The 27,553-nt window shown below is 40.8% G+C and overlaps 1 protein-coding gene across 5 annotated transcripts; it reads right to left on the bottom strand.

The window, feature by feature from the left end:
- Positions 1 to 102: 102 nt before the first annotated feature.
- sytl2b (synaptotagmin-like 2b) lies at positions 103 to 26,727 on the bottom strand. Of its 5 annotated transcripts, none has more exons than XM_049577119.1 (20): positions 26,587 to 26,727; positions 23,364 to 23,562; positions 19,206 to 19,366; positions 18,559 to 18,670; positions 16,258 to 16,306; positions 16,025 to 16,127; positions 15,114 to 15,537; positions 14,805 to 15,016; positions 11,388 to 13,736; positions 9,005 to 9,100; positions 8,864 to 8,914; positions 8,677 to 8,771; positions 8,466 to 8,582; positions 7,778 to 7,947; positions 6,537 to 6,639; positions 6,245 to 6,406; positions 5,933 to 6,017; positions 5,735 to 5,837; positions 5,058 to 5,263; positions 103 to 2,819 (listed from the first exon to the last, which is right to left on the bottom strand). In XM_049577119.1, the coding sequence occupies exons 2-20, from the start codon at positions 23,546 to 23,548 to the stop codon at positions 2,671 to 2,673; spliced, it is 4,932 nt and encodes a 1,643-aa protein (XP_049433076.1). In that variant the 5' UTR covers positions 23,549 to 23,562; positions 26,587 to 26,727; the 3' UTR covers positions 103 to 2,670. The 5 variants fall into 5 exon arrangements, with proteins under 5 accessions (XP_049433076.1, XP_049433077.1, XP_049433078.1 ...); XM_049577120.1 differs by having other exon boundaries at positions 23,364 to 23,550; positions 26,587 to 26,690; XM_049577121.1 differs by lacking the exons at positions 8,466 to 8,582; positions 26,587 to 26,727 and having other exon boundaries at positions 23,364 to 26,194.
- Positions 26,728 to 27,553: the final 826 nt, after the last annotated feature.

The following is a 27,553-nucleotide window of genomic DNA, read 5'->3' as shown; positions in this document are numbered from 1 at the left end:
TTCCAGCTGACTCAAAAGATTACACATTTTTTGATGGCAAGAAATTTCCAATGCACCCTCCTCTTAGAAACAGGGATGAAAAATAAAGGATCACAAAAATCGTTACATTTAATCCAGAGGGGGGCGGTGACTGTCCGTAAAACTTCAGAAGATTTTGAGATGTCATTGGAAAACAGAATACTCTAACTTTTTAGTACACTAGAAGAAGAGTCAGGGTCATTAGAATTCATCCTAACAGAGCTCTGTTGGCCATGAATGTATGTACAAAATTTCCCAGCAATCCTTTCAAGAGTTGTTGAGATATTTCAGTCTGAACCACTCGGTGGATCAACAGAGTGACAGTGCCATCCATACCTAGAGCCATGCTGCAAGCATACGAAACAGAATTATGTTCTGTCATTACCGATCATGGTTTTGGTTCAATTCTCACATCCACAAAAGGTCATCATCTGCACAGAATGTGACATGTCTTTGTGTATGTGTGTGTACCTGCATGAGTGGGCTGGGACAAAGTTACTTACAGACAGTCAGCAGTTCTTATTTAATTATGCAACATTTAATAGAGAAAACATGCAACATCATAACATGAAAAGTCTTGATGCTTCTTGTCTTCCTTTCTCACACAGGTGCATTATCCCTGAGCTGCTACAGCAGCCCTGTGGTGGCTGTAATTGTTTGTAATGTCATCTTAACTCTTTGTTTCTCTGTCTGAAAGCCAATAAATCCCCAGAGAGACAGAGACACATTGCAGACATAGTAAAACACGGGGAAAGTGGTAAGAATTATAGTATTGTAATACTGAAGAAACAACATGATGGTCAGCAGTTATCTATCCTTACAATTCACAGGATTGCTTCACCAAAATTACAAAAAGAAAAACATGTTCTCTCATATTCTGTCTATCCATGTAGACAGCTTTTGTTTTATTTGCACAGGTTTTGAGATATCGGTCTCTGAGATTTTCAATTCCATTATAGTAACTGAAATTTTGCTTGAAGTGCTCAAACCCATAAAAGGTTATAAAACAGTTCTGAATGTAACTACTTTGTATTGATGAGAAATGAATTAGTGACGAAAAAAATGTGAATGAATCTGTGAATTATTTTTTAAATAAATGAATGAATGATATTGTTTGAAATTGTGTTCTTTTAAACATGTGCGTAGAAAGTGAATTTATAGTTATATAATAAGTATTGGCACTGGTATTATAAGTAATAAATTATTAATTACATTTTCCAAATCGACCAGCGCTGTAACGTAAAAAATATAGAAATAAGACGGAGAGTTGACAGTCAAGCTAACAGGTCTTTGAGGATTCATTTGGACATAGCGGTGCTTTGTGCTAAATGCTAAAGTCAACGTGCTCATACAGACAATGCTAATGGGCTGATTTTTAGCAGGTACAGGTTCACCATATTAGTTAAGCACGTTAAGCATGTTAATATTCACAAATTAAGACAAAGTAAAGCTGAGGCTAGTTTTGGGTCATAAACATTGGAGAAATTTAGTGAATTTAATAACCAGTCAATACCAGTATATGAATCAGAGAATCCACAGGTTAACCTCTAAACTACCACTGACAAAACACAGAAAACCTGAAAGTCATCATTGTTTAAAGGTCCAGGGCGAAGGATTTAGTGGGATCTAGCAGTGAGTTTGCAGAACAGAAACTTTTCCCATATGCCAAGCGTGTAGGAGAACTACGGTGGCTGACGTGAAAATGCTATTGGCCCTGCCTAGAGACCCTGTTTGGTTCGTTATTCTGGACTACTGTTAAAAAAACAACATGGCCGACTCCGTGGAAGAGGACCCGCTCCATATGTAAATATAAACAGCTCATTCTAAGGTAACAGAAACACAATGATTCTTATTTTCAGGTGATTATACCCTTATGAAAACATAATTGTAGCCATTATATACATTTCTGCCAATTGATGCCTCTAAAACCAACACGCTGAACCTTTAATTTATTTAATCCCACTTTTAGTAAGTGCAACAGTTCATCAGGTCAGATATGCAGGTTAATTCAATTTCATTTATAGCAATACTGTCAAACAAAAGTTAGTATGAGAAGGATGAGAAGCAACCGGTTATAAACATTTTTCTATTGTTTTGACAGTTTGCCATCCCATGTTGGTTCATAATAGCCTTACGAAAAGCTTTCTGAGATCATGTCTTGATAATTTGGCTCGAGATATTTAGGGAGTAAACAGAAATGTTGCACATTGGGAGCAACTCAAATTATTTAAGAACAAAATGGTGGACCTTCGTCATACTGCGTGTAGTGTTAAAAGACATAAATCCAGATCCTGGTACAACTTTTTGTCCAGTAACATTCTTCTCTGAACATCCATAAAAGGCAAAAGCCAACACCAGCAGGTGTCTTAAATTTCTTCTCCTTTATTTCTTGAACAAAAGCTCAAAACTGTGCCAGTGTCTGGATAGCTCCACCATGTGATGGAAAATCAGTGTTAAACCTGTGGAGGTTTAAATTACAGCCACATGGTTGATTCCTTTTTCTCACTTCAGTGTCCTGACTTTACTTTTCATCAGATTTTTGAAATTCTTAGAAAGCCTTTCTTGAATAAGTTTAAAGCTTTAAAATGGTTCATTTACTGTGTTTATACCTCTCAGATAATATAGTGTCTTTGCAGTTTGATATACTGTGCCTTATTTGAAACTAGTTTTTGAAGAGTTCAGCACTCTTAATGGGAGTATATCCTCCACCCACTGATTTGGGGTGGCCATCATGCGCTCCCACAGCGCCACCTCATGGGGAGTTGAGTCCATCCAGTCCACCGATGCTCCATAACTTTTGCCTACAGGGAGACATAGAGACACATCCAAGCATTAACTCGAGTTTCACAAAATATATGCAGTGAAGACTTTGTGGAAATTCAGTGAAAGTTTTTTTTTATATATTTTTTTGTTGTAACATGGATGCCCCACACATCTTCAACGCGGCAGCAGCAGAATATCTATACAGTCACCAAACTTTCAAGGTGGACACAGAAGATTAGTGTCATGAATTCAGTGTATGACCAAATGTCTCCATCTCTTTTTTTGAGCTATGATGTTGAATAATGGTCAGAAAAAGTGATTTTGCAGTACATTATGATGTCACAGTGATATTGACCTTTGACCTTTTGGATATAAAATGTCATCACCTCATCATTTTATCCTAATAGACATTTCCATGAAGATTCTTTCATTTGTTTTGAGAGCCATACTGTGCATGGGCCGACACCCCAGTATACTGTATAGAGTGTGCCAGTAAACCCGGAACTCTGTTAGCGCTTTTAGCACTTCCGGTTCTCTCGTCTAAAAGTCAATACGTTTTTTGAATGGGATTTTGGTAAAATGCCTCAAATAAGGTCTGTGGTTAACAAAAGCTTAAGCGAATTTCAGGTTTTGTTCTATGACATAAAACATGTCAGTAAATACCCTACTTGTGAATTTTGAAGCTTTTACATGTCATAAAAAAGGCGGTTGCTAACAAGTTGCTCAATATGACTACAAACCCTGTCGGGGACATTATACGTCATCACCCCCGAACAGACGAGAGTGCTGGCAGTCCGCCATTACAGCTTCTTATTTAGCTTAAACAGTCCGATTTCCCCATTATACAATGTTTTTAAAATAAAGCGGCTGAAATCAGTTGAAAGCTTAGTGGCGGTGACGTCAAGAGTCATGCGACCATGGAGTAGTCATGTAGTCCATTAAAGCCTAACGTTAGCTTTTTACTTCTGGCGATCGCATTTAAGCTTCAAATGCAGTATGAAAGGTGTTCATATGTGAAGATTATCTCGCTGAACAAAACCTGTAAGTATCATCAACTTGTGTTAGCCACAGAGCTTATTTTCTGACATAATCCAAAACGCAATGCAAAAATCACATTCATTTTCTTTTCCGGGAACCAGCGTGATGCTTAACTTGACGTCAGCCCTGGCACAATCTATTGCTGAACTTCTCTGCCCCTACTCCAACTCCCGACCTCTTAGATCCTCAGAACAATGTCTTTAAACTGTCCCATGATCAGGGCTGGTGGGTGAGGGAGAGCTCTGGAATAGACTTTGGTCAACTGGGTTGTTTTTAAATGTGCTATTTTAATAAACTTGATTTGATTTGATTTGAATTCTTAAGTTAATGCCAAAACATGTTTTTTGAGGTCAGAGTGACTTTGACCACCCAAATGTAATCAGTTTGTCATTCAAGTGGACATTTGTGCCAAATTTGAAGAAATTCCCTGAAGGCATTCTTGAGATATTGCATTAACAAAAATAGGACATATGAATGAACGGACAGCCTAAAAACATAAGGCCTCCAGCCACGGCTGTCGCCGGTGTGGAGGGAGAAAAACACAAACATTATACTTCTCACATGGTTTCAATAAAGTGTTGGAGGCCCAGATAAGTCAAATTATCCAATATTTCACAAATAAATCAAAGATAACAGAAAAGCTTAAAAAAGAAATCAAATGTTTGTATCAGATCTTTGTTTTGTTTTTTCTTCTTTTCTCGCCCACAAATCATCTCATGACCCCTCAGATATGTGCTGGGACCCCTTTACTTTTAATGCTTCTGTTAAGTAAAATATTGTATGGATGACTTTGACTTGTAATATAATATTTCTATATTGTTGTATTACTGCAGCAAACAATTTAAAGATATCATCTTGGGATTTAGGAAATGACAGACATTTTTCACTATTTGTGACAAATACAAAACTCTCTCTCTATAGATACAAGTAAATATATAGCAGTAAATAATGATGAAGTGGATTAATCAGTGGCTCAGTGGTTAATGCTGTTTCCTCACAACGAGACAACTCTGGTTTCAAAACCCACCCAAGTTGCCTGACAAATTTAAGCCACATCTGCTCTTATAATTTCTTAATTAATAGTTTTCATATTACAGCAGTTTCAACACATTTTCTCCAGACTGCAACGACAATGCAACGCTCCAGCTAATGAGCACTACCTCTGCATGACTCAGCCTTTTTTTTTTTTTACCAGTTTGTGTGTAATGAAATGACACAGACCTTTTCTTTATCAGTACCTGTTCCAGCTCCAATCCTCAGGCCCCCCAGCAGGTTGCTGGCTAGCCTGTCTCGGTCCCAGACAGTGAGCTCCACACATGCTTCTAATAAATCAGCCTGTCTGATGCCATCATACACCATTGTGTGGTTAAACGCTGGGTCCACTGTCCTCCGCATCACACGCGTCTTCTGGCGACTCTTCCTGCTCGTGTCCGGCAGCACGAAGCTTGAGATGAGATGGAAAAGGAAACATGTTGAGTTACACAGAGGAAAATAGCCCTCAGCCCTTTAAGGAACTGTTCAACATTTTAGGAAATATCCTTATTGGCCTTCTTGCTTAGGGTTAAATGGGAAGATCGATACCACTCTCACGTCTGTCTGTTCACTATGAAGCTAACGGTACAGGAGGGAAAGGGTTAGCTTAGCATGAAGACTGGAGAAAGAGAAACATTTAGCCTGGCTCCGCCAAAAGGCAACCAGCACCTCTAAACCTCACAGATTCCCAAGATCCATCTTAATTGTTTAATCCGGATAAAAAAGGAAGACTTTATGCCAAGCTAAGCTAACCAGCTGCTGGCTGTAGCTTCAGATTTAAGAGACAGCAATTGACTGGTGTTAATCTATTCATGTAACTTTCGGCAAAAAAGCAAATAAGAGTGTCCCAAAAATTATCTTAAGATGGCTGTTTTGTGCATACCACTTAACATATGGGTCGATGGTTGGCCTGATTAGAGGCAGGTTCTTGCATTCTTTCACCCAAATGTGAACCTCTCCTGTGTTTGGAGCTCCCTTAGCCAATCCTTTGAAGAAGAAATGAAAAAGTATACAAAATATTTAAAGAACCTTGTCTGTAGAAGGGGTGTTTTTAAATAATGGGAGAAACCCACGTGCAGACCTTCACTGCGGATGATATGTGGCAGGAAACGCAGGGCTAGTCTGATCTCTCCTCGACCAAGCGATGGCGACAGAGTGGGTGCAGTCTGAAACATTTGACAGAGTATAAATGGCATAAACAGTGGATCCAAAATTCATCATGAAGCCCCAACATTCCTTTGTACACAGGTTATACAATAACCACAGTGCTTGTGATATAACCAGCTCAAATAGACTCTGGGGAGGCTGAGCACATTCTTAGATAACCCACTGTTATTTGATGAGAAAACAACTGCTGCAGATAAAGCGAGCCTGTGTGTGTTTTCATTCTTACCCTTGCTTTCAGGGCTAAGTAGTTCATCTGGGTGTGATCAAAGTCCCACTTGGAGAGGTCCAAATCTACTTCGCCCAGGAAGCTGTTCCTGCCAAACGTGTCATGATGCCAAACAGAGAGAATAAGCGTCTGGGTTCGGAGGTACTCCATGCGAACACGATACTGTAAGAACAGGGAAGAGTGAGCTGCTTTTGTCTGTTGTTTATTCTACGTGCCAGGTATTAAACATTACAGTGTGGGAAAGTGACTGTGTTTATTTAGTACTACTGACAGTATATCTGTGGATTCTTACTCTGAGGATTTCGTTGAACTTTGGATTCAGTGTCTTCTTCTTTACAGATGTTTTCCTCTTTCCCAGATTAGCTTTGTCAGGAGACAGGTAGCTTTTGACGTAGCTTTAAAAACAAAAAAAAAACAACAACCTTAAGTTCACCTTAAAGGTACATTATGCAGTAGTTGTCAGTTACCATTTGTAAACAATATCAACAGCAAAGGTGAAAGTGAAAGGCAACCCCAGATTCACTGTTGTTTTGGAACGAGCAATGTCTGCTTAGCATTTCGCCGCACTGTATTCACGTTTTTTTCCAAGCTTCCACTTGAATCCTTACTGCTTACTGTCTAGCACCTGGGCGCTACCTTTTATAAATCACTGACGTCACTTGCATGCTGTGCCCATGAATGTCCCAACCACAGCAATATCAGAAAGTAAGAAAACACAGGCAGAGGGTGGAGTCTCTGCAGATAAATGGGGTCAAGTCTGCATTCTTTTTGCTGCTCATGGGCAAACATGCACAGTGGTTGCTTGGAAGTGTTTGTGGCGGTCTTTTTTTTACTTGTATTATGTATACGGAGTAGTTTTCCATTTCAGACGTATCAACAGTCATTCATATTACTAGGAGAATGAACCCATCCATTCATCCATTTTCAACCGCTTATCCGAGGCCAGGTCGCAGGGACAGCAGGCCAAGCAAAGCATTACAGACGTCCCTCTCCCCAGCAACACTTTCCAGCTCCTCCAGGAGGATCCTGAGGCATTCCCAGGCCAGACGAGATATGTAATCCCTCCAGCCGGTCTGCCCCAGGGCCTCCTACCAGTGGGACGTGCCTGGAACACCTCCAATGGGAAGCGCCGATCAGATGACTGAACCATCTCAATTGAACCCTTTCGATGTGCAAGAGCAGCGGCTCTAATCTGAGCTCCCACCGGATGTCCCTTCTGAGGAAAATCATTTCAGCTGCTTATATTTCTCATTCTTTTGGTCATTACTCATAGCTCATGACCATAGGTGAGGGTTGGGAGATAGATGGACCAGTAAATAGAAAGCTTTGCCTTCTGGCTCAGCTCCCTCTTCACCATGACGGTGAGGCACAGCGCCCGCATCACTGCAGACGCTGCCCCAGACAACCATCTCATGCGCCATTCTACCCTCACTCGTGAACATGACCCAGAGAGAATCTCGGGGGTATCTCAAGAATGAAGCCTACATACAAAATAACACTATGATCCTAGAATATTTCAGGTGCATTACTCACGGATCTGAGCGGCCTCTCTTTGGGTCAACTGCAGCCAAGTCTTGGCACTCAGCCACAAAGATGTGAAACTCTCTGAGCTTCAGGATGTAGTTGATGGAGAACTGGATGTATCCCTGAACCTCCACGTTCCCAAAGTCCCCGCTGTACATGGTCATCACACTTCCACTTAGCTAGGAGCACATGCAAACAAGTAGGATAACATTTTATGTCATCAGTCCTAACTGCAATGGTAACTGTCAACTGTCTGTGGTCCTGTTGCACTGTGGGTAATGTAGGCACCAGATTTCGAAAAAGATGATAACTCTGCTTCAGTTGCATCAGTTTAAACTTTAATCTTCCTATTATCTAAACATTAGATCATTTTATTTCATACTGTCCACTGTGAGTCTAACATTGTGCAAGCAGTACAATGCTAAAATGGAGGAGTACTCTTTTAATGGTTGTGCTTGATCATCTGGTTGCTACCATGAGTCTGATGGGGATGAGAAGACCATTGTTCAAACTCTTATATACTGAGACAGGTATAACATTTGATAGCACTCCTAACATAAAAACAAATAATGGGTTAATGTCAATCCCTGACAATCAACATTTAAGCTTTAAAGCCAACAAACAGGTTGGAGGAACAGTATTTGAATGTGAAGCGTTCTCATGCGTTAGTGATGCATGCTGCTGTGTGTGAACATACAGAAGACAAAGACGACATGCCAGAGGAGCCGGTGAGGTTTTTCAAAGAGCTGCATGTTGTTAGTCTTCTTGGGAAGTCAACATCCTCGCAGGGAAAGTCATTGTCTCTCTCAACGTCCTGAAACACAGACAGCAGGTGCAGAAAGCTCTGTGCACAGGGATGCAAAGCAGCTTTGACCTACGGGAATAAAAGATGCATGGGGTAGTTTTACCTCGTCCTGTAAGAATGAGGGAACTGATTTGCTCATCTTCTTCAGGTGCTCTGGATCCGAATATAAGTATGAGGAATGCGACGGAATGGATGAAACTAGAGTGGTTGAGTGGGAAGCAGAAGATACAGTAGTTTGCTATATGCTTTAAACATATCCATAATAAAAAGGATCACACATTTTTTTTTACCATTACTAATGCGTCTCAAGTCATCAGCTGGGTTTTGCCCTTCTTCTTCTCCTGTGAAAAACAATCAAAATGAATAGATTACAGTCACCCAGAATCTGTGCATATCGGCAATCTGACATGGAAATTGAGGAAAATGCTTACGTGGTAAGTCTGCCGTGATGTCCTCCACACTTTTTGCCACACTTTTAGGCCGTGCTTCTGCTCGCCTCAATGCTTTCCTTACAATCTCATTTTCACCTACAGTATGTATTGGAGAGAAAAAGCAACTTACAGGCTTTCATTAGGAGTAGTTTTTCATGCTCAGATTGGTTAATGCAGATATTTGACATGACTGTAAACAGTGATACTGGATAGACAGTATGTAAAAATCTGAGTTAGTCCTCTGAGCTGTAATGTGATGTGTATGCAGAGATTATTTGAGTAGAGCAAGTTTATTGCTCAACTTATTTTCTCACGCCATTAAATGGCTTTTTTTTGTCCAACCAACAGTCAAAAAAATCAAAAATATGTAGTTTACTTCACTGCAAGACCAAAAAGAACAGTGAATTATTTAATCTGAGGTCCTGGAACCAGTAAACGTTTGCAGAAAAATAACTTACAACTGGTGTCCTCTTCTTTTGATTGACCCATGTATTTATGGACTAATCAATGCAGCTCTACTTACAATAAATAAACCCAAAATCTAAATACTTGTGGTAAGCTGTGGGACATTAGGTCATGAATGCACAAGCTGAGTGAATACAAGGTATTCCAAGCAGCAGCAACTGAAAGATAATGCAAATAATAAATTGTACTTTTGTAATATTTAATGCATGTTGTTAGATATCAGTCTCTAATTCGTGTTGCCATTATTATACACGTCTGAGATTTAAATCATCTGGTACAAATTTGATAGCAAAATAGGATGATTTTTCACAGACAAACAACAGTGTATCAAATCTGTATGCACTCTGTAAAATACTGAGTTTGGGGCATAAATGTAGCCCCTGCTTCAAAGCTATTAAGTCTACTGTGAAAGGAAACATGGAGCTGCCTAAATTGTAAGCTGTGAGACACGCCTTTTATCTGTGTGCTGTCAGTGAAGTTATTCTCTGAGCTACAGTATGCATCACCCAGCCCACAAATTAAACATGGGCAGCTGACTGCAGGTACACAAACTGTTTATAGAGATTTGCTTCTGCCAACAGAGATAACTCAACACGGACATGATATCAAGGATACTGCTGGATAGTGATAATAATTGTCCATGAATCTGCAAACAGACAGCAGGAGTTGGACTTCTTCACAACAAATGTCTTTATTTTCAACCCAGTGTAAGAATTGTGTACATATGGAATTTTAATAACAGTAAAAAAATATTTCTGTTAAATAGTGATAGTATAGGAGATTAACTGTACATGTTCATTATTGACCTAAATGCTTTTGTTCTCAAATTTACTACCTGCTTTGTCAAAAGTTGCTTTTATTCTGTTTTGCTTTACATTTTATCCAAGCTTAAAATCATTGTCTGTGTTGTAATACTCAGCATCTTCATTCAAGATAAACGGAACAGCTTTACTGACTGGAAACAAGTTCATCTACTTAGAAAAATCATTGCAATCTTTGTTTCTCTTTCTCTAAAAATACATTAAAGATTTTATTAAATATTTTATCATTTGCATTGTAAAACAATATAATATATCTATCTACAATGACTCCTTCATATAGCTAGAATTTGAAACACTAAATACAAAATTTAAATTACTGTTTCAACAACACATTCTAACTTCGAACTTGTCAAATACTGTTGCTTGGTCAGTGGCCCTACACGTCAAACTGTGATGCTCTACGTACGTTTCCACCATCAATTTTGGATGCTCAGGGACGGCATGTCAATATATGCCTGTCACATGCATTGTATCCTTTTAAAATAAACTTCTGTTTCCACAGGAAATGTACAGTGTCCACTTGTTAAATGCATACAGCCTCTTTTTTAAAATAAACTTAAAACATACAATCGATTGACTTTTGGTTTCACAAGGGACACAGACAGCAGTCTCCCAGTTTAAAGTCCAGAGTTTGTTTGACCCATCCACCTCCACTCCCTCCTACCCTATGCAACTTTCTCGCTCTTCATACTATAGCACTGGGCTGGAGCGTCAAAACATGCTGCTGCCTAGTGTGTCTCACACCACCGCTTAATGGTGCTTCGGTCTGTCGGTATCTGACGCAAAGGGCCACTGCTTACGCTTCAGTATTGGATGAGTTGGGAGTGAGACTGGGTTGGTTTTCAAGAACAAGAACGAATTTCCACTTTCAAAACTTTGGACTATTACCTCACTTGTTTTGCACAGAACATGACAAGTACTTCCAGAAGGACAGGACTATGATGAAAACTGCAGCTCACATTCAAATATTAGCTGATTAAGGTGATAGGAATGTTGTTATGTTAACTGAATGTTATGCTTTCATTTACAGTAAAATAAAAGTTAGTAGTAGTTATTCATTTTATCCTGGAAAATGAAAGAGTGAATTTTATGCTTACGGGTTGAACTGTTCCTTGAGCTGGACCAGGTTTCGGACGTGCTGCTCACAGATGACTCCTGACCTGCGTCTGAACTGCTGTAGTTTGCCCAAAGGGGGCGCTGACTAGTCTTGCCGCCCCTCCTGCTGTAATGCTCCTCGGAGCTTACTGGAGTGCTGGCCCTCACTGGCCCACTCACGTCAAACTCATACCCAGGCATTCCTTCCGACTGCTCGGCCTTCACAGCCGGAGCAAGAGAGGTGTGGACGCTGGTGTCATCAGTCATGCCCAGGTAATGCCGGTAATCTTTGGGAACACATGCCCGTGCACGTGGAGTCTCGGTTTCCTCTGGCAATCTTCTCGGTGAGGCACCTTTTTCAGCGTTCTGCCTGTGCTTTCTGCTCAGGGAGTGGATGGGGCTTACATCCATCTGAAGTTCTTGTTCATCAGGAACACTCAAAGCGAACATGCTAGCGGCACGACGCATGGAATTCTTACGACTGCTCGAATTACTAAAGCTATCTCTTCTGTACTTTAGAGAACGAGTCTCTCTTTCAGAAATGCTTGGTGGTTTCGTGGATTTATCCTCTCGATCTGAGTCTTTTGAGCTCCTTTTGGATTCATCAGTTATATAATTAGACAGACTGTTTTTGCCACCGTCTTTTGCTCTTGACCTCACCTGTCTATCATGAGGCACCTTTGATCGGTTTGGAAGAGGTGGAGACGATTTCAGGGCAGGTGGTCTTGTTGTCTCTGATACACAGTAAACCTCTGGGTCATCGTACTTTAACTCCTGAGATGACAGCTGGAATCTTATTTGCTCTTTTCTCTTGGGGCTTTTGGGTTTGTCAATTGGCAATGTTTTCTTGGTATCTGATGCCGCCTCACCCCAGAACTCACGCAAACTGTTAAACTGTGTTCGGTTCTTGCCCAGGAGAGGGGACGGTTTTTCTATTCTCTGATTCAATGGAAGAACAGTAAAATTGTAAGGATTTGGAGCAGAGTCTTCCTCATCGCTGCCAAAATCATTTCCAATTAACGTCAGGTCGAACTCCGACTTTGTATGTCTCTTATTCAGTTTTGCTAGATTTGCACCATGAGCAACTTTACTATTCCCAAGAGCTTTAGGTTTGCTGGTGTAAAAAATAGGTTTGTTCCCCTCCTGCTCCCAGAAGGATCTGAGCTGCTTTATCTTCTCTGCACTGCTTTCTTGATTCTGTAAACTTTGTCTGTTTGAGTGAGTACTGCTAGACGTATCCTCCTTTTGTTTGGGAGAGATGTTTGATTGCAAGCTGATATCCTCACTGTTCCTCAACTTTACATCCTCCCTTGAACTTCTCTGCATTCGTGTTTTGGGTGTGACTTGTATATCACCTTGCTCGTAGTCCATATATGGGCTGCTTCTGGACAAACAGAGCTTCTCAGAGTCTGGATCTGTATTCAGCTGAGATACCGAAATGCTCTCGGACAGTTCGTCTTGCGGTGGGGTTTCTCTAGATTGAGAAATACTGTCAGGTTGTGGATGGTGGATGGGTGCCTTAGGCTGTGGACCAAGTGTGGTTACACATAAAATCTCAGTGTCTGAACCTCTTCCGTCACTTACTTGGGGACTGGCTGCTGACTTTAAATAATCTGAGTTGTTTGTTGGGTCATAATTGTTCCTGTGAGTTGAGGTATTCATCACCAGAGTGTCTGCCTCCAAGTAATTATCTAAGTGAGCACTATTTCCAGTATCTTCCTGTTCTCCTTCATCCTCATGATTTGAGGTGGACCTATAATAAATCCCCTTCCCATTGTATATGCCTGGATCAGAGGGTATATCTGGTGCTCTGTGGGGTTTGTTAACTTTTTCCTCCTCTTTCTCCGCTGAGAGATGTAAAGGTTTTTGTCCTTTTTTGGTGGGTGTAATTGTTTTGCTTGTACGTATTTTAGGTCCTGCATTGCTTTTCTCCCAAAATGACATCAAATGAGAGATTTGGGGTGGCTGGCTTTCATCGTTGTTATCATTAACTTCCTGTGACTGCATTCTGTCTCTCGTATCCTTCTTCACCTCTTCTTGTAATTCGATCACTTCCCTGTTGCTTATTCTGTCTGTTGCTCTTAACTCTAATGAATCCGCACCTCTTAATTTGCTGTTTTCTACATGTTTATCAGAGCTCTTTGTGGCCTTTGGATCATCATCTGTCCAATCAAGGTTGTCTGTGCTGCGGTTGAACCAGTCCAGCACCTTTGCAATGGAGTCCTCATCACCAGTGGGACTGGTGGACTGAGTGGATAATTGAAATGCATGTTTCTGATTTGATTTCTTTTGCGTTTGCTGTTCAGACTTATCAATGTAGTGGAGATCATAAGATACTGGAGGATCTGGATCTGAAAAGAAAAGTATAAAAAGAGAAATAAGAACTTGTCTGAACACAGTCAGAAAGATTCCTACTGTCTTGCTGGTGTACCCTATCTTCCAGGGGCCCTCAAAGTCTGACGCCTTTCCAGTTTGTCACATATTAGAACGGTTATTTTTGTGTTTCCACTGTCAAAAGTTGCAGAGGGTACCAACAGAATCGTTTTTCTTGTCAGTACTCTGTTGAAGCACAGAGAACTCTGCTCTGATACCAGAAGGTGGAGCTGGAAACACAGTAGTCCATTGACTGGTCAAGAGAGAATTGTCACTCTTGCTCTACAAGGACTCAGAGCACGAACCTGCTATTTTTATATCCCATTGATTGTGACAGGGACTGTAAACACTCCAGCCTGTTCGTTCAGTGGACGATCAGTGAGGTGCAGACTTCCTCTGTGTCACCCGTCAAGAGGAAATACAGCGAGAGCTGAACACAGCAGTGACCTGGCTGTAACTATCCGCTAACAACCCCGCCTTTATTCAAAAGTACTATCTGTGGTGAAAATGCTAAACGGATCTAGGGTACATGTCCATACAGGTTCCATACCATGTCTAGGAGTACTATACCAAAAGTGTTTGGTGGAAACGAGGCATATGAGTCTACAGCCATGCTAGTTGCACTGTGAGGCTGTAGTTTGCTAATCAGAATGCTAACAAGCTCTCAGTGACTATGCTAATTCATTTAATTTAGTGTGTTAGCACAATGGAAATGTCTCATGTTTTTCGGTATTTGGTCATAGTCTTACTGGACAAAATGAACTCAGTTAGAATAGATAAATAGTTAGGGGAACACCAAAGCCATTACAAGTAACAAATTTCATGGCAAATTTCGATTTTTTTGAAATATTGCAAACTTTAACCTCTTGAAAACTCTAAAAATCAGGGAGGCAAAAGTAACTTTTGAGGCTAAACTGTTCACATCTTTTGTCACAAGTAGCCAGTGGTCTATTTTATTCTGTTCTGTTATTAGCTGACATTTGATGATGAATTCAAAGATACTTTTAGCTACACTAAATAAAGGTATTTCTCATTACTGAACTTACCCACGGTGCTTTGGGGCAAACTCAGTTCTTCCTGCATCATTACTTTTTCCACACTGCTGCTGTTTCCTCTGTCTGAATCCTGAATGCTGGCGGTGTGCAGGACAACAGCGTTCAACGCCTCATATTCTCTTTGTGTCCACTCATCTCGTTCATCGCTCTCCTTTGGGATCTCTGTGTCAGTCGGTGCTTCACTCTTGGTGAATGTGGCTAGTCTGAAATTTGTGAGTTGCAGGGTGAGTTGCAGAGCAAAGATAAGAGAGTTTAATTACAATTTTGGGGTCAAAGTCGTTGAAGGAATCATCCACTCACCTGTCTCTTGTTATAGAGGGTGAGTGTCTTTCTCTCTCCAGACTGGAATAAGGCGAAACCTGAGATACATCACAGAGTGCCTGCTGTAAGTTTTCATCTAGAGGTTTGGATGGCTGAGCAGACTGAGATTGAATAGAAACACTTTCCTGAGGCATTTCATCTTGGCCCTTTATGAAGGACTGGTTAGAGCTCTCACTGGACCCTCGCTGGAGGCTCCGTCTTGGGGCGGGAACAATCCCTACTGACCCTCCCTGACTTTCTAACACCAGGTAGTTGATTTCTGGCTGACTGGGGGTACATCTTGTGAGAAATGTCCTCTTCTTTGGCACTGGCCTGAAACCTACAGAGGAGCCCTCTGATGTGAGGGAGCCCCCTGAAGTCTGACCGGCCTCTGCTGTGTGGTTTCTCAGTGGAGATATAGGCTCTGAGGGAAACAACAGAACAAACTCAGTCATATAATAGTCAGCTTCACTTTCCTTTTCAAAAAACAATAGATGGCCAACTTTTTCATCTTCTTATTCTTTGTATTGTGTTTTATATATTCCTTTGTTTTTATTGGATTATTGTTCACTGATCAGATAGTTTTCCTGGTCAGTGTGCTTCCTCTTATAATATTTTTGTTGTATTTTTCTGAATGATGACAGCTCAGTTCTTTTCCCCTTTCTTCCCTTTTTGGTATTGTTTGTTTTTCAAATTAAATTGAGAGGAGCTCCGTTTATGTAAGCCTGTGGCTTCTTGACATCTCCTGACACATTTCTGATTTTGTGTGTGTACAAACACAAAATAGATAAATAAAAATGACAAAGGCTCAGTCTAATGGTCCCATTCTGTGCTGCTGTCACGTCACGCATTCATTGTTGCTGTGGTCAGTCTCTACCTCACAGCCTCACATATGTTCTTTCGATCCAAACCTGTCTCAGACGACTCCTGGACCTGCGTGGCTGGCATGTCATCATCATTTTCAGGTGGCTCAACAAGGATAAGGGATGCGCGGTTGAAAGGGTTCTGCCTCGGCTTGAAGGAAAAGGAGTATAAATAATGTTTCACATTACAATAGCTGCAATATGACTGTAACAAGGTTGCAACAAAGGAAGGAAAAAAATTACAGAGAAAGGCTGATCTATTTTGCAACAAATATGCATACCGTCCTTGGAGAGCGGACTGCTGTACTGACATTCTCTTGTTCTACACCACTGTGGGAAAACAGATGAAATGGTTAGTTAGAAAAGAATTTAAAATCAAGACAATGTAAAGCATCAGATGAAGTGCAGTTTAACACGATGTGCCTGCTACGAAACATCTCAGCAACAAGAATGGACTACTGAATGTGGCCTTTAGTTACACAATACCCCTCGAAGAGACATGCACTGACCAAGAAGAGAGTCAAAATTACAACAAAGGGACACAAAACAACAAAAAGGGGCAAAGCAATGACAGATAGGTGCAAAACAGGTGCAAAGAGAGACAAAGAAGCTCACAACAACTAAGAAAAGGGGCAAAACAACCACAAAGACACAAAATGAATACAAGACACAAAGCAACTACGAAGAGATGCAAAGCAACAACCACAAGACATAAAACAACTACAAAGAGACACAAAATGACTACAAAGAGATGAAAAGCAGCTAAAGAGACGCACAGAAACTACAAAGAAACACAAAATGACTACATGGACACACAAAGCAACTACGAAGAGACATAAAGCAACTACAAAGAGACTCAAAGTTCCCATTAAGAGACTCAAAACTACAGAGAGATACAAAATGACTTCAAAGAGATGAAAATCAACTACAAAGAGACTCATAATGACCGCTAAGAGACTCAGAACTACAAAGAGATGAAAAGCAACTACAAAGAGATACAAAATGACTTTTAAGAGACAAAAATTAACTACAAATTGATTGACTACAAAGAGATGCAAAGCAACTACAGACAGACTCCAAATGACCAGGAAGAGATTCAAAACTAGAAAGAGACAGATAATGACTACAAAGAGATGAAACTACAAAAAGATGCAAAGCAACCACAAAGAGACTCAAAATGACAACTAAGAGACTAAAAGCTACAGAGACACAAAATGACTACAAAGAGACACAAAGCAACTACAAAAAAGATGCAAAGCAGTTAGAAAGAGACAAAAGATGATTATTCAGAGATGCAAAGCAACTACAAAGAGACTCAAAATGACTACAAAGAGACCCAAAGCAATTACAGACACAAAATGACCACAATTAGATGAAAAGCAGCCACAAAGTAACACAAAACAACTACAAAGAGATGCAAAGTAACTACAGAGAGACTCAAAATGACCACTAATAGACTCAAAACTACAAAGAGACACAAAGTAACTACAAAGAGGAGCAAAACAACAGTAACAAGAGGCTATACAATTATAAAGTCTGTGTGTTTTATCTATGTAGGACAGGTGGTGGGGCCCTCTGTGTGTCTGTGCCCAGGGAACCAATGTCTCATAATCTGCCCATGCTCAGCAGCAAAGTTTTTTCTGTAGTGTGCATAACTGGGGCTTACTGACGCGTAAATAACACTGATATCAAAGAGGGAGATGTGTACCAAACCTAACTAACCAACAGTATCAAAGAACACTCAATAAGATTAATCTGACATTTTGTGGCTGAATAAGATGAATCATATTACCGGAAAGTAAATCCTAATTTTTTTATTGCATTTAAAATTCATGTGATGCAGTAATGAAACACAGAAACTGCAGAACCTACGGTAGCATTATCACACTGCAAATAGAGTTTAGGCAATTACATTCTTGAGTCTACTGTGTGTTTGGGAAATGTGTAGCCCTCTGCGCAATGTACAGAAGCTTGGCAGATAAAATATTGACCCAGCTTCAGATAATCTGAAGATAAATTGAACACTGTAAAAGTGTTAAGTTACTGTGAAATAAATAAATAAAAATCCAGGTATTCCACCTCAGAACAAGACAGAATAAGAACATCCTGATCCTGGTGGTTATTCCAGAAATAACCACCCCTATAACATAAACAGCTTCTCATTGAGAGTCATCACACTGAGAGCTCTATTGAGTTAAACACTCTGCTGCTGAACTGTCGATCTGTTAATCCCTTATTATGTCAGACCACATCCTGCAGTGCTGTGAGCTGTAGCTACTGCTGCTTGCCTATAAAACAGACATAGTCCCAGTCAGCACCACCTATGTTTACACAGGCTGAGTCACAAGACACCGCACACAATACACACACACACACACGCACACACACACACACACACACACACACACAAATACTGTATACACTGACAGACTGAGAGGCAAGCGAGAGGAGCTGCTACAGTATTTCAAATTTATCAAGTTATTTAATGTAATCTAAAGACACATTGGCACACCATTATCTCGACACCTGGCAGGCTAATATGGAAATAATAAAATGAAGAGGTAAAAGAAATGATTGTGTACTTGATCCTCTGCGGCTGTAGTTCGTCAAAACATCTGGCAGGCTTCGGCGGAGGGACAATGTCTGAGCCTTGAATGCTGGGTGTGTTGGATCTTTCACTTCTGGGAGAAGCATCTGCAGCAGAGAGGAGTTTACAGGAGCTTATGAATGACAGCACTGCAATCAAATTATTCCGTTCTGTTTAAGGTTAAATCTCTCCTCGCCCCATGTTTGACCTCAGCACTCCGTATGGTATCATTATGTTTTCACCTGTTATCCAGCAGCAGATTTTTGTGACCCTTCAGTTGTCAACAATCTGCCCCGAAGGATGAAATGTTGATAAAACCAGCGTTTAAATCCCATATTTTCACAAACTGTGCGGCTTTACTCTGATCTCTTTCTCTTCTGTAAGATACACTAAGTCCACTGTGGAGCATCAGCAGCTGGTCAGTGCAAAGATTGGATTTAAACTTTGGTTTCGCTTCAGAAAAACATTTTATCCTTCAAGGCAGACAGAAGACATCAGAGGGATCGTGATAATACCTCTGAAGATATAACCTGCTGCTGGATAACAAATAAAAAACAAATGTAAAGAGTGCTGGGGTCATTAATGGCGCCAGAACACGTACTTTAAAACAAGCCCTTTGTCAACAGTGTAGAGCGAACACACCTAAACCAGGTCTCCTCTGCTTCATGGAGGCCCAGATGATCTCCGAGCCGTGGATCTTGTCCATGTGTCTGCGAGACTTGGCCTCGTAAAACCACTCTCCAGTCAGGTACTTGAGCCCTGGATCTGACTGCGGGGTGCCATCCAGAAGTTTCTCAAGTTTCCTGGGGGACAAACACAAATGCATAAGTGAAGTGTTTTTTTGCCTGCACAGTTATTAAGTGAATTTTTATGCAGTATGCAAATCCCAGCTGAGTGGCATTTCTCACTGAATGAAAGTTATTAAAACACACAGAATATTCAGGATACACTCTTGTAAATGAAAAATACAACATTTATTTTAAACTGTATTGAATGGAGAATCTGACCCCATTTTAATTCAGTTTGAGCAGCAGTTACCTCTAAGTGAGCCGAGGGCAGACAATGAAAGAGACTCACCCCAACAGGGTGTTTTGAGGTTCTTTATGCCACATGAATGAATCAGCTGGCGATCAATGCTGTTTATATTTGGTTGAATTCAGATTGTGGAGTTGGTTGACCAAAATTAAATGTCACGACAACATCCATTGCCAACCACAATTTGACCTCTAGCTCACAAGGAACGTACACCATGTGTCCTGGGTTCAATACCAACCCATGACCCCTTTAGCGATGTCATCTCCTCTCCCAATTCAGTTCTACAAGCTTTACTGGCATTACATTTCTTATGTGATGCCAAGCACAGTTAAAATTTAAGACATTGGATTCAGAAACAATTGACATCAATGTATTACAAAATCCATCTATCCATCCATTTTTGTAACAGCTTATCCTCTTGAGGGTCGCAAGGGGCTGGATCCTATCCCAGCTGACACTGGGTGAGAGGCAGGGTACACCCTGGACAGGTCACCAGACTATCACGGGGCTGACACATAGAGACAGACAACCATTCACACTCACATTCACACCTAAAGCAAATTTAGAGTCACCAATAACTTGCATGTCTTTGGACTGCGGGAGGAAGCCGGAGTACTCGGAGAAAACCCACGCTGACACAGGGAGAACATGCAAACTCCGCACAGAAGGGCTCCCCCACCCTGGGCTCGAACCAGGAACCCCCCTTAAAGAAAACTAATTAAGTGAAGGAGTAAATAAAACTGCAGAGTGTGAGCTGTGATGTTGTTGTGTTGGTTGTCTCTGAAGCTGTGACCTGCACTGACATATCTTGCTGCATCTGCATCGACACTATTTTCTCCAAGTAGACGTTGCATTTTAGTCTGGTCAGAGAGTGAATCAAAATCCTGGAGTTTACATTTACATTTTTGTCTTTGTATGTGCTACATTGTAAAAGGGAATGTTGCTCTGTCTCCACCTGTCTCTGAGGACAGTGCTGTCTCTCTACTTCTTTTCCTGTCACTCTCCAGCTGCTCTACGATAAAAAGCAGTAGAAGTCCTGGAAAAATAATCCAAAAACAGATATTAATGTAGAATATAGATGACTTAAACTTGATAGAATACAGATGACGTAAACATGATTTTTATCCAACAAAATAATGTCCACACAACTTCAAATTCTAACGTTGTTAACCATTTAAAATATTGTGAACCCAATTTTAAATCCAACTACAAGCTTAACGTTTGTCCGGCGTAGGATTCCAAAGTCTTTCTGACAACATATTGATATCCTGACTGTTTATTTTTTATCTTTTTAAATTGTATTACTGGTTATTTTATATAGTTTTCTGTTTTTAATCTTGCGCAGCTTTTTTTTTTATCTCCCGAGGCACTTCACAAACTCACTTTAACAAAGTAAAATCTTATTATTTAATATCACTTTAATGGCACAATGTGTCTTTCTTCCACTCTACCACTTCCCCTTCAGACTTTGACACCAGCTTCTCATAACAGTTGCACATGATCTGTCTAAAGGAAGGAATTCGGAAAACATTCCCATCAAGCTCAAATTGAATCAAAGAGAAGCACCAGTTCTAACTCATCTTTCCTCTTGATAGATAAGCACAGCGGTCATGTGAATAAAGAGTAGCACATTATTACAGGCTGTTGGCCTAATCCTTTTACAGCAGACCGGCCGAGACACAGCAAGCATTCAGCCTCCTGCTGATAGAAAAAAGTTGGCCGGCCAATTCCATTAAACTCTTGATGAAAAGCACTTTGTTCATGACATTCTTGCCTCTTGTGAGTGAAACGAAACACATCTTCAAAGAGGTTTTTTTGTTACTTTACATGCATGACTGCATATTTATTAGGAAAGAAGTTCCTTCCTTTTGTTTCTGCATGTGGGAGAGATCAGAAAAGATACTGGACCTTTTGTTTGTCTGAACAAGCCTTAAATATACACTGAGAGGAATGTTTGATCCCTCCCAGAGGTTAAACTGACAGCTCGGGCGCAGCTGATTTTAAAGCTGAAAAGAGGCAGTATCACGCTCTTCACAGGTGAGGTGTCGCTCATCACTGAGGCCTTTAAGGGTTTCTATTCTTGTCCATCAGCTCAGCATGATCCTCTCTCACGCATGGACATCAACTTGGCTCTAATCTAATTGCCCATTTCACATTGAGGCATTTCAGTGATGGAGGCGATATCTGTGTCCGGCCAAGCTGTTATTGTGTTATTCTATTATGGCCAGACAAGTATTATTTTCACCAGCATGTTTACTGTCACACAAAGACCTCTGCTCACAAAACAGGCGATGGGAGCACTTATTAAATCATTAAAATGACATTAGCTGAATAGCCTGACATTAGCTTAAATGTTGGCCTAAACATTTGTATGTATGTAAAATTACCTGAGATAGAGCATCATCATCTCAGGCATTTATGAACTTAAAGGTCCAGTGTGAAGGATTTAGGGGGATATTTACTTGCAGAAATTGAATATAATATAATAAGTATGTTTTCTTTAGTGTATAATCCTGAAATTAAGAATCAGCGTGCCTTTGTTAGCTTAGAATGAGACGATCTACATAGGGCGTGGGTCCTCATCTACTGAGATTGCTATGATGCACATATTCCTACAGTAGCCCAGAACAGACAAAACAAACACTGCCTCTAGATGGGGACATTCGTGTTTTTGCGTCGGACACCATAGTTAGCAGCCTCTCAGTGATGAGAGCGGCAAAAAAACACAGATTTTTTATGTAAATACTGCTTAATACACTGTTTTTACTGGTTTAAATCTCCAAGTCCGTTTGTTTTAGAGAGAAAAATACCTCTGTTGATAGTTCGGATACCAGTAAAAACCTCCTGAATGTCTGGATTTTAAATTATCAGAGGTGAAGGGCTAGCTGCCTGTTGTCGACAAGCCAAACAGCATTGGAGACACACTATTTGTTAAGTGCTTTACTCTGTTTTTTAACCAGTTGTAATTACCTTGTTTATTTGTTTTGGAGGGGAAGAGACCTCTGTGGATAATTCGGGTCCCGTTAAAACCCCCTTAACCATGAACACTGAAGGAATCTTACGGCCGGGGTCCACCAGGCACGTCAGCGGCACGACACGTCGGCAGCGCGAGTCCCGTAGCAGCTCGCCCCCCTGTTAATCAATTACAGAGGCTCTACCGGCAACGGGAGCGGTGCGACAACCCCCGTCTGCAGAGCGACAACTCTCTATTTTAGGATGCTCTTCTATTTTTGTCGAGCTACGCTCCCCTACGCGACCCTCCAGCAGATAAAAACTACATGAAATAGTGTGCTAAACGAGCACAGTGTGTTTTTAAATGAATAAACCATTATCAGAGGTGATATGTGATGATTTTTTTTTTCATGCATTTACCCATGTTTATCCGTGACATTGTGTAAATGTCCGTGGTGGACATTTGAAAGCAAGTAGATGACAAACAGTACAGTAAACTTGTAGATAACTCAAGTATGTAGGTGGAAAATGCTTTAACATTTCATGCAGCCTACATGCAGCCTCTCGGCTCGGCTTCTCTATGTGTCACTTCCGTACGCAGTCAGTGGAGCCCACATGAATACGCCGCGATGCTACGCTGACGTGACGCTTACGTTTGCAGCCGGTGGACCCCGGCCGTTACTCCGGAGAAGTTTCAGTTGGTTGCAATGTGCAATCCTCACCACTAGATGCCACTAAATCCCCTAAATCTTACACACTGTTCCTTTAAAAAGCAATTCAATTCCATTTTTTCTAGCTTATACAAATCTCTACCTGATTCTCTCCTCCTCAGCCTTCTTCAGTTCGGCGTCCCTCCTCAGCACGGCCATTATCACCCCCTGCTCCTCCTCCGTCAGGTAGCTCAGGTCAATCATGGTGGTTCCTCCTTCTCCTCCTGTTTCTCTCAGCAGAACGGTGTGGAAACTAGCAAGCGTGGAGAAACCACCAACTGGTTCCATCACTGTTGGGCAAACTGTGTGGCAACAAATTCACATAGTCATATCCTAGTTTTTGCTCTCATATATTAGTCTTTAGCTGGTGTTTGGTGAGATGTTTCTTAAATAAGTGACCATAACTACGGCGTGCCATCCTACACCACCACTGACCTACAGTGACTTCCTTACGTTCCTTAAGTTTCTGATTAAGGTTAGTGAGGGCAGTGACGCCCAGTAGCCCTATTTAAATCAGAAACATCTGCAGCACACTGACATTCCAGCAATTTCCCCAAATGATTGTAAAGTGACACATGAATCAGTGGAGCTTCTCTATCTGCTCAGAAACAGTGACAAAAAATAACCAAGTAGATTTACTCAAGAACTCATTCATGTGAAGTTATGAGGTTCTTGTATTTTATTTGAGTATATCCATTTTATGTTTCATTATACCTCCACAGAGGGAAAGGTATTTGTACCACCTGGGCTACTAGTCACTTTAAAGAAGATTTCAAAAAATTATGAGCTCATAAAGTGCAACAAACCAGTGGCTTCCAATGATTGTAGTTTATGAAAACTTACAAAACAAGAACATAACAAACCAAACAATAAACAAGGGACTAGTTGGGGTCTTTTGACACATTTAAAATGTCTATAGCGTAGTTTCTCAACAGACTTCTCAGATAGTTTCTTTTAAGTGACTGTTTGAGGCCCAAGGAAGTAAATCCTCAATTAATTATTGACCCCTCCAGCCCGGTCTCACTCTGAAGTCGTCGAAATCCAGCGCTTGGGCAGTGACTTGCAGCATAAGACACTATTAAAAAAGCTGTCCTTTAATGTCAGCGTGATATGCGGCTGGTCGCCATTGTAGTTTAACAGTGCTCGGCGGTGTCAGGGGAAATGTGGGACAAGAACAGAAGTTAAGCCGGTGAAAGTCCAAAGAGAACGGGTGGGAAGGGTGGTGGATGGGTCAAACACACACCAACTATCAACCAGGAGGATGGTGTTTGTGTCCCAAAAGATTCTAAAGCCAAACCCTGTTCTTTTTCCTAAACCCAATCATGTGCTTTTGTTGCCGAAACCTAACCACGTGTGTCTGTTGTGTTAGGAAAAAAAAAATAAATCAATTTGCGGTGTTGTACCGATGTAGTGCGTTTATTTTGAAGAGACTGTACATAAACGGTACATTTCCTGTGAAAAAGCCAAGTGTATTTTGAACGAAGACAATGCAACAACCAACACACCCAGGGTACCTTGCACATCGTATCCAGACGTGGAAGGTCCATGACCAAACGTCGATATGTGACGAGGTCGGAGTGAGAATGTGTTGACCCTTCAGATCCATCTTGTGACCCTTTGGAGGTGCCCGACCCTCAGGTTGGAAACCACACTACAAAACTACCGAACTCTGCATAAAGTATTTCAAACTAACTCCACCTCGAACGGCTGTAAATCTTAAATGCTGCTCACAAATCATTCGTCAATTTCATAACATTTTCCGGAGAACGACCACTTTCACTCTGGAAACTTTAAGTCCATTTTTCTGATTAAACTTGTGTTCTTAAAGGACCTGAGTGCTTCTTTCACTGCTGCTCATACACCTTTAGAGAGCTAATTTAAATATATCCTTTGTGCAACTTTTGCATGTTTATTTAGGGAACTGGTTGTTGACTCACAGGTTAGAGTTCCACAGACAAACTGACTGTCTGTCTCAACATTTATTCTGTAAGAGCAACAACTCCTCATCAGCTGCAACAACATTGCAGTGGCTGGTATTGTTGTGTGTGTTTGCAGTGTGTGCGTGTCATTTTAGCAAATTATGGTCCAGGTGACACCTACTGTAGCCGGAACTATATCAGAAGTTGTTTTAAGTATTTTCCCAGGGGTTTATTTGTCTATCTGTCAGTGGACACGCAGAGCATGGCAACTGTGCAAGATGCAGTCATATATTTTACAGATGTGTACCTGAGATCTCAATAAAGGTCAAGATCAAAGATGGGTGTGGTCCGAGGGGGGTAGGAAGTAGGGAAGGGGCCATTGGCCTTCCACTTTATGCTTCTGCTCACATTTTTTCTAGGTCGCGGATCACTGTATCACAGCTGGAGTGATCCCATTGCAAGATGGTCTCTGGTCATCTTTGTTCTACAGTAACTGACAGTAAAATGATGCCAGGTCCAAACTATACATGTCTTTGTACAGCTGCCGATTCTGAGATCAAAATGAACAAGCTGCTTGAATTGTTTTCTTGTCTACAAGTTGGTTTCTGTTTAGCAAACTACATTTAATTTGATTTACTACGTATCCTGGAGATAAAAATGGCGTTAGAGGGGAGATATTAGTTTTAACTGGTGTCCAGAACTGAATGTCTTTACCTTAAATTTTAAGAATCATTTATTTTAACAGAAGTTCCGGCACAGATTGTCAAAAGTAAGGGTTAGAAATGATTCAGTCCAGCAGTGGAAGAAGCACTCAGATCTTTTACTGAAGTCAAAGTACTAATACTACAGTGTAAAAATACTCTGTTACAAGTTTAAGTCCTGCATTAAAAAAGGTAAAAGTACAAATTATGAGCATAAAATATGCTTAAAGCACCAAACATAAAAGTACTACACATGTAGAATGACTCATAAAGGTGGAGCTCATTTTAAATACTATGGCAGTAGATAGTAGTAGTAGGCTAAAATGATATTCTGCCAGGTATCTTAATCCATATGACATCATTATGTGATAGTTTACTTATATTTAGTGTTATATTCTGACTCTGTAAAGTAACCAAAGTTATTAAATAAATATAGTGCAGTAAAAAGTACAGCATTACTCTGAGATGTAGCAGAGTATAAACTAACATAAACCTTAAAACTGTACCTCAGTACAGTATTTGAGCAAATGTACTCAGTTACATTCCCCCACTGGTTTAATCATGTGACTTATAACATTTTCTGGCATATGGTTTTAAGCCCTCACTTTACAGTCCCCATTTATAGATAACGTTATGATGAAAGCAAACACTGATAAAACTGACATACTCTCAGTTTGTCTTTAATGATTCAGAGTGTGTCTCCTACCTTACAGGACGCCTGCTGGCTTGCCATAAACCGCTCCTGTAATTCCCATCCTGCTGTGTCGTTTAACAAGAGAAAACAGGTGAAGTAGGTGTAGAAGTGTTTACTTCTCCTTCAGGTCTACTGCTTCTGGATGTGCTGGACTCCCCGGACAGAAGCTGAGGAGAGGGGGGCGGACTCTGTGTGTGTAGATAGGGAGGACCTGATGTGCAGCCAGCTGAGCAGCTTGTTTCACTGTCATCTGTGCTGTGATAACAGGTGGCGTCCAGCAGGTGTCCTCAGTTTCCACATGTTGATATCACCAGTGTGTTTGATAAAAGGGTGTGAGCGTGCCCACAGGCAGGCCAGGAGAACCTGCAGTATTTCAAACAACACTTACATACTCAATGCTCACAGTACAAACAACTACAGCCTTAACTGTGTGTAAAGTACACAGGCAGTGTTTCCACTGGGATGCTGATTCAACTTGATGACTTTCAGGCACCTCTGTGGTTTTGGTGCTCTACTGGGGTTGTTGTTCATCAGCCCAGAAAGAAGGCAAACAAAACCAGTTGGAAATAAAACTGAGACAGGAGCAGGGGAATCAACCTCTGGTGATTTCTGGTGACCCAGTTTTTAAATGGTGAACTCCACTTGGGACAGTCCCCTCTCAAGTCTTGTTAAGAGACACGTTTATCTACTTGATGAATAAGCCATGAATTATGCTGCTGAATGGTTGCACTAACATTAACATCTTTGCCTTGCGACCCTCTTAAATACTGTCATGTGTATGCCTGGGACCTGTAATGGCAGGTTATGGTGTGGGCTGTGAGGAGTTATTTTTCCCTCTCAGATTGTCCCGTTTGATTTTTGGAAGCTTGAGATGGTCAAAGACAAAAGACGATTGGTCAACCAGTTAATCGACATCTACAGTATTGCAATTATTAGTTGTAGTCATTTTTCAAGTGAAAAATCCAAACATTCTTTTGTT

The sequence above is a fragment of the Epinephelus fuscoguttatus genome, linkage group LG5, assembly GCF_011397635.1.
Source record: "Epinephelus fuscoguttatus linkage group LG5, E.fuscoguttatus.final_Chr_v1".
Taxonomy (NCBI): Eukaryota; Metazoa; Chordata; class Actinopteri; order Perciformes; family Serranidae; genus Epinephelus; species Epinephelus fuscoguttatus.
Note: the sequence above shows the minus strand (reverse complement) of the source record. Positions and strands in the feature narration are given on the sequence as shown.